This window comes from Artemia sp. Qi Xiang Cuo, chromosome 11 (assembly GCF_049724085.1).
Source record: "Artemia sp. Qi Xiang Cuo chromosome 11, ASM4972408v1, whole genome shotgun sequence".
Lineage (NCBI taxonomy): Eukaryota > Metazoa > Arthropoda > Branchiopoda > Anostraca > Artemiidae > Artemia > Artemia sp. Qi Xiang Cuo.
This window is the reverse complement of record NC_142804.1, coordinates 59,169,323-59,176,883: the sequence shown is the minus strand read 5'-3', so window position 1 is coordinate 59,176,883 and position 7,561 is coordinate 59,169,323. Positions and strand designations below refer to the sequence as shown.

The following is a 7,561-nucleotide window of genomic DNA, read 5'->3' as shown; positions in this document are numbered from 1 at the left end:
TATAGGTATTTTCGAAGACCACACTGCATTTCCATGACGTACAAATAACAGTTAAATAGGAATAAATCCTTTTATTTAACAGTGAAACAAACAAAAAATCTCTTGATATTTCGGTCACATATATAGTGGCCGTCTTCAGCAGATAAAATAGTTAATCTGCTAAAAATGGCCACTGTATATGTGATCGAAATATCCAGAGATTTTTTGTTTTTTTGTCTCTGTCAAATAAAGGATTTATCCCCCTTGAACTGTTATTTGAACTTTAAAAAAATATTTTTTCTCCAGTCCTCGCAAAAATATACACCAGTTCTTTTTCTTTTATATGCCTGTCGAGAACCCAACGCCACAGTGTCCTAGTAGGTTCCTTTAGAGTAGCTTCTGTTCCGGGCCAGTAGTTCTTCCATATTGTACCTATACATCATTCCCCGATCCCAGAAAACAAAAAGCAAGATGATATCCTAACAGAGAAAGAGTGAGAGAAGGGGTCATAAAAAAGATTAAAGAACCATATATTTAAGAAAAACATACAAAAACAAAGCAGAACAGTATATTTAATTAAAAACTCCAATTTCGAGAATGGAAATACAAGATACTACCAAATTTGGCTTTAAATGAAACATCTAACTCAAACTAGTTTAGTAACTAGTAATGATAAGAGACTGGAATCAGACAACAGCGTTTAATTGCTAATGTGAAATAAGGGTCATGTTCAAGGTCAGGCAAAGTTTTTCTTTTTTTTGGCATACTAGATGTCATATTTGAACATTTCACAATTTTAACCTCCCTTTGTTCCACTCCTACCTCAGGGTCCTTGAGGTTAACCACTTGGACAAAAAACTAGTTCTAGGGAGTGTGATATCAGTTAAGTAGCCCTCCTTCGACCCCTCAGTTTTCCTGGGAATCGTGTAGATGTTTTTAGGCAAAGTTGGCAGTGTAAAGGTCTTGAGAAGAGTCGAATTAGTTATCTTGGCTTTAATTGATGCTTGGATTGGATAACTTTCAGTACAATGGTAATCCCCCGGTTAAATCCTTCACAAATTCAAAGGCCAAAACACTGTTGCATACTTGTTCGCTTTTAGCCATAGGAAAATTATGATCGCCAGAAGCGGATTTATACATGCTATAAAATTAGCCCAACGTAACATCACCACTTCAACTCTAACTGACGATGATGCTTATTTTAGGTTTTGAAACAGAGTCCATATCCCTTGTCCAGAGATTTTCGTCAGGAATTCACAACGGAACTTTTAAGTTGATGAGGAATTTGATAATATTTTTCCATCTTTACTTTATTATTCTTTAATCTTTTCCCAATTTTCCTCTGTTCTTTAATTAATCTTACGTTTTTGAAAACCTCAAATCTGAAAACATCAACTGGGAAGGACCTAATAAAATCCTAATTTCAACCTGAAAGGCCAGGGGTTTCTAAATACTGTTTTCTTTCTATCTTCCTATTTAATGCGATAAAAATTACATTCGAAAGTGTAACCTAACTAGGAGGGGTTGGGGCATGTGCCCCCAACATGAATGCTGCATCCGCCCCTGAACGTAACCAAACTATGAATCACGGACTGGATACATTATTGACTTTACGCAAACTTATCATAGGCAATCCTACTTTTGTCGTTAAATGTGGTTACAGTATTTACCAGGCATTATAGGCCACAGCTGAACTCGCAATGCAGGCAATCTCTGAAAATTGCCTCACGAGGTTGGTTTCCCAATTATTTAAAATTTTTTAGTAATCTTGGTAAAACAGAAAATAGTTTGGAGAAGGCCTTCTTTCAAACCGTAACTCAAGAACACGAACCGACGAGTCAGCCATTAAATAAATAATAATAAAAAATAATTGCAAGGCTACAGATCTAGAATCTGGATTACTCTAGCTACATCTCAGCGGCAAAAATCTTGCAGTATCCAATATACAACATTTTTATTAACTTTATGAGCATATCCTGAGTAAATATCTACAATAATTACAACAGTGAATTTCAGACACATGAAATACGCTCCTCCAGTCTCTAAAACAGCTGTCTAGTAGGGGGAGGGGGGTCTCGTCCCCTTAACGTTAGTCCATTGTCGTAGTTTTCGCTTGTATTACGAATCTGCCGGGTAAGAAATGAAAAAAAAATCAAATAAGTCACAGCAACTACACCAATACAGATTTTAAAGTTCGAAAGTTGCATTTCTGAGTCAATTCTTTATACTCCCCCTCCTTCCAAACAAACGTGATATGCCCAGAAAGTATTTTCTTGGGGGTTGTGGGGTGTTCTGTTTCTAATTTGAACGCTCACAGTTCCTTTTTAAGAGTGACCGTTTTACAAACAAGCATGTCTGAACGTACCTTAAGACCGAAAAAGGGAACAAATTTTAAAATTAGTCCTTATTTGTCAACACCAGAATGTCGTGATACTTTCTGAGCATAGCCAAAATGAAAAAAGAGAAAAAAAATTCAAATATACGAGCCAAGTTATATCTTTTTCACTCCAATCTAATCTAACAATGGATTTTAGTGACAAGGGCATTTATAACTTGCGTGTGAACTAAAGGAGCCATGCATGAGTAAAGCAAGCTTGACGGCTGATTCTGGCGTTGCTTCCACACGCACTTCATTCTCAAGGTCTAATTCATGTGCAGGGCCTAAAAGAAAAAAGAAAAAATAATGTATAAGACAGACTCGGCTAGACATGAAATAATTATGTCCCAGTAGGTATGTATACAAAATAGGTGGGGCTTGAAACCCCTTTCCCAATTTTCAGTTAAAACAATTTCGATATTAATGTTCAATTTTAATAATATAGCCAGTTTTTGCTGTTTTTACGAATTCTGATTACAGCTTGCAAAAACAGAATCATGAAGTTAAAATTCTTTGGCAAAAGTAGAGAAGATGGGCTTTCCTTAACTGGGAAAACATTCGGGAACTGATATACAGCCTAAATCAAACGGCTAAGAAGATTTTCTAAGTGATAATCTAAAACCCTTTCCCACTCTATCACAGTGATCTTATAAACTGGAAAGTATTTTAATAGGCGGACGAGACTTCCATCCATTTAGAAATAGATCTATAGCCCAAATTAGCGCCCAGAAATTTGTTTTCAAGCTCCTACCTTGACTTGTCTCCTACTTGAAAGATTGTATAAAAATATGCAATAAAACAAAAGAAAGAACAAAAAAATTGGTTTAGATGGGGCTAAAATCTTAGGAAAGCTTTTCCAAAGCTTAAAGTGAAAAAGAAGCAGACACTAGGCCAAACTTTCTTTTTTTCCAGCTTTAAGACCTGTCCTCAAAAACCTTTGAATACCATGAAGTAGTGGGAGGGTTGGAAGCTTGAGAACTCCCACTTCCCAATTTCGGCTGTAGATTCATTCTTAGTTTCAGCGAAGAAAAGTTTTTCTTCGCTACGTTTGCCCATTTTTGATTTTTGAAAGTCCTAATAACGTGAACATTAATGTGCAAGGTGTACGAATTTTCATAGGAAAGTTTACTTAACGGGAGGCTAGGGAGAGGAATTACGATTGAGAGTTTCTCGAGCTCAAAGGCAACCTTACAAAATGTTGCGCGTTATATTGCGGAAATCTTGAAGAGTAATTGAACGGATATTATATTCATCCTCCCCAGTGCTGTCATTGCAGATACTACTGCAAACCCGGCAATATCACCAACCCAGCTCAGGTAGAACAATCCTTTTAATTATTTTATAAGGACAAATCTAAATTTCCTTTTTCTCCTCGCTGCAGTCACTGCAGGTTTTCGTCCCATACGATCTAAGAAGGATAGTGCCACAGTAGATAACACAATAAACCCCACACTGCCACTAATCTGGTTCTGTTGGAACCAGGCCAATATATCCTTTTTTTACAATAAAATATGCTGGTTCGGTACAGAGAAAGTTCTTTATAAATCAAGCCTCAATATCCCCTTCCTCCTTACAGCTTTCACTAGAGGTATTCCTATCATATAAACCAACAAGGATAATGTCATGTTAGACAACCCCACCGTTTTAATATAATACAGGACCATTTAAATAGGACATTAATTCTCGAAATCAGATCAGTATTAGATGATTCATGTTCAGGGGAGTCGTTTTTTTTTGGACGGGGGGGGGGGGGCAGTTGCACCTCCCAATCCAGAATCCAATTTGTATGAATTTTTATATCTGTATAAAACCATATTATACAATTTATGACGTTATTGCAATATTATCGTGCATTTTTTCCTCCTTAAATGCATATTAATCTGACGTCATTGACATGAAAGTGTTTTTTTTTCTTTTTTTTCAAAAGTATGGCTGTAAACTACGGTCAGCCAAAGGAGATCAGCCAAATCAGATCAATATAAGATGATTCATGTTCAGGGGCGTCGTTTTTTTTTTGGGGGGGGGGGCCGTTGCACCTCCCAATCCAGTTTCCAATTTGTATAAATTTGGATATCTGTATAAAACCGTATTATACAATTTATGACGTTATTGCAATATTATCGTGCATTTTTTTGTTCCTTAAATGCATATTAATCTGACGTCATTGACATGAAAAGCTTTTTTTTCTTTCAAAAGTATGGCTGTAAACTACGGTCAGCCAAAGGAGATCAACCAAATCAGATAAGTATAAGATGATTCATGTTCAGGGGCGTCGTTTTTTTTGGGGGGGGGGGGGGGCAGGTGCACCTCCCAATCCAGGTTCCAATTTGTATATCTGTATAAAACCATATTATACAATTTATGACGTTATTGCAATATTATCGTGCATTTTTTTGCTCCTTAAATGCATATTAATCTGCCGTCATTGACAAGAAAAGTTTTTTTTTTCAAAACTGGCTGTAAACTACAGACAGCCAAAGGAGATCAGCCAAATCAGATCAGTATAAGATGATTCATGTTCAGGGGCGTCGTTTTTTTTTGGGGGGGGGGGGGGCAGTTGCACCTCCCAATCCAGTTTCCAATTTGTATAAATTTGAATATCTGTATAAAACCGTATTATACAATTTATGACGTTATTGCAATATTATCGTGCATTTTTTTGCTCCTTAAATGCATATTAATCTGACGTCATTGACATGAAAAGCTTTTTTTCTTTCAAAAGTATGGCTGTAAACTACGGTCAGCCAAAGGAGATCAGCCAAATCAGATCAGTATCAGATGATTCATGTTCAGGGGCGTCATTTTTTTTTGGGGGGGGGGGGGCAGTTGCACCTCCCAATCCAGGTTCCAATTTGTAGATCTGTATAAAACCATATTATACAATTTATGAAGTTATTGCAATATTATCGTGCATTTTTTTCCTCCTTAATTGCATATTAATCTGACGTCATTGACATGAAAGTGTTTTTTTTTTTTCAAAAGTATGGCTGTAAACTACAGTCAGCCAAAGGAGATCAGCCAAATCAGATCAATATAAGATGATTCATGTTCAGGGGCGTCGTTTTTTTTTTTGGGGGGGGCGCAGTTGCACCTCCCAATCCAGTTTCCAATTTGTATAAATTTGAATATCTGTATAAAACCGTATTATACAATTTATGACGTTATTGCAATATTATCGTGCATTTTTCTGCTCCTTAAATGCATATTAATCTGACGTCATTGACATGAAAAGCTTTTTTTCTTTCAAAAGTATGGCTGTAAACTACGGCCAGCCAAAGGAGATCAGCCAAATCAGATCAGTATAAGATGATTCATGTTCAGGGGCGTCGTTTTTTTTTGGGGGGGGGGCAGTTGCACCTCCCAATCCAGGTTCCAATTTGTATATCTGTATAAAACCATATTATACAATTTATGACGTTATTGCAATATTATCGTGCATTTTTCTGCTTCTTAAATGCATATTAATGTGCCGTCATTGACAAGAAAAGTTTTTTTTTTTTTAAACTATGGCTGTAAACTACAATCAGCCAAAGGAGATCAGCCAAATCAGATCAGTATAAGATGATTCATGTTCAGGGGCGTTGTTTTTTTGGGGGGGGGGCAGATACATTTCCCAATAAAAATGCCTCTCCCAATCCAGGTTCCAATTTATTCCATTCAAGTTCTTGTGAATCTGGATTGCCTTGCTGAATGTCAGTGACACTGATTTTGAGTTCGACTCTAAGGAAGAACATCGAGCTAAGAAATCGTTTTTTTTGTTCATATCTTATAACAGCTAAAATTTTGCTGTAAGTATAGTCGAATTTTGAGTCAATAGAGGTCTTTTGCCAGGGATCCTTTGGAAGATTTGCTTATTCGGTTAGATGCTGTTTCACAGTCAACCCTTGTCGCACCCTCAAAGAGCATGAAAAACTGAGAAGAGGGAAAACTTAAAATTGTCTCTGAGAAAAAAACTAAATAAAATATTAAAATAAAAAAGACTAAACAAAGAAACAAGATCACAAAGTTGATTAAAAATACCTAAAAAAATATCAGTTGTATTTATTTATCATTTCTTTTTTTAATTGAAGTTTATACGAGTCGATGAGGAAGATCTTCTTTTACCGAAAGGCGACATACGTATATTTAGGTATATTTTTGGAACTGGCACATGTCCAACAATTTAACCTAGCCCTAATATATTCTATTCCTGAGAATGAGCTGGATCGAAAGATTTTGCATATCATCAGAAAATTTCAGGTTAGATCAAAAGAAACTTAGACTTAATTAAAATCATAATTTCAATTGACTTGACTTACTTGACTTATGTCCCATCCGTCCTTGAAGGTCGTTTTGGGGCCTCTTCTTTAACCAGTTAATTGATATGCCTCCTGTCGGTGCTTCTGTTGGAGGCCAGGCGGTAAAGTTGTGATAGGTTGTAGGGGGAGAAGTTCCCTTTCCATCTCTTCGGAGGGTAACCTGTGGGGTGAAAACCGTGTACTCGTCCAGCGAAGGTTATCTTTAAGAGATGAGTGCTAGCTCTGCGTTTGGTACATCCAAGCACTTTCAGTTATTTTAGTTTTATTTTGTCCAGTATTGTAAATACTGGACAAAATTGACTTTCATAATATGAAAGTCAAAGTAAATTTGACTTTCATATTATGGAGAAGCTTGGAGTTGGAGATTATGTCGTGGTAGGTGATACCAGCGATGCATCGTAGGGATTTGGTTTCAAAGGCAGCTAGGCGGCATTGATCGTCTGTTTTAAGCGTCCAGGATGCACAGGCATAGATGGCGATCGGAATAATGAGGGAGTAGAAGAGTCTCGTTTTGAGAGTTGTTAAGTTCTTAGTACTCCAGATGGACATCAGAGCTTTAAAACTGAAGTTCGCTCTCTTGATGTCTTTGAGTTGGTTGTTATTAGAAGTAATTAAGCTCTCAAGGTAAGTGAAGTTTACCATCCGCTCAATCGTACATCCACCAAGCTGAAGGCTGAAATTTATCCGTGAATCGAACTTGCGTGAGCAGCGCATGGCTTTTGTTTATGAGGTGTTGATGGCCATCCTGAAGAGGTTGGTGGACGAGTGAACAATGTTAGCTGAGAGTGCAGCTCTTGATGAGACTTCGCTGTTAAGATTGGGTCATCGGCATATGCCACTGTGTCTATTGCCGTTCCTTTAATAAAGGCGCTAGGTTAGTTGTCTGTGAGTGAAAGGGTTGCAGTCA

The 7,561-nt window shown here is 37.0% G+C and overlaps 1 protein-coding gene across 1 annotated transcript in view; it reads right to left on the bottom strand.

Moving 5' to 3' along the window:
* Positions 1 to 1,916: 1,916 nt before the first annotated feature.
* The window catches only part of LOC148947182 (general transcription factor 3C polypeptide 1-like), a 193,899-nt gene continuing 188,254 nt past the window's right edge, over positions 1,917 to 7,561 (bottom strand). The window contains exon 26 of the mRNA XM_089096918.1: positions 1,917 to 2,640. Within this exon, the coding sequence (XP_088953044.1) occupies positions 2,510 to 2,640 (131 nt within the window). The 3' untranslated portion in view covers positions 1,917 to 2,509. The remainder of the gene's footprint in view (positions 2,641 to 7,561) is intronic.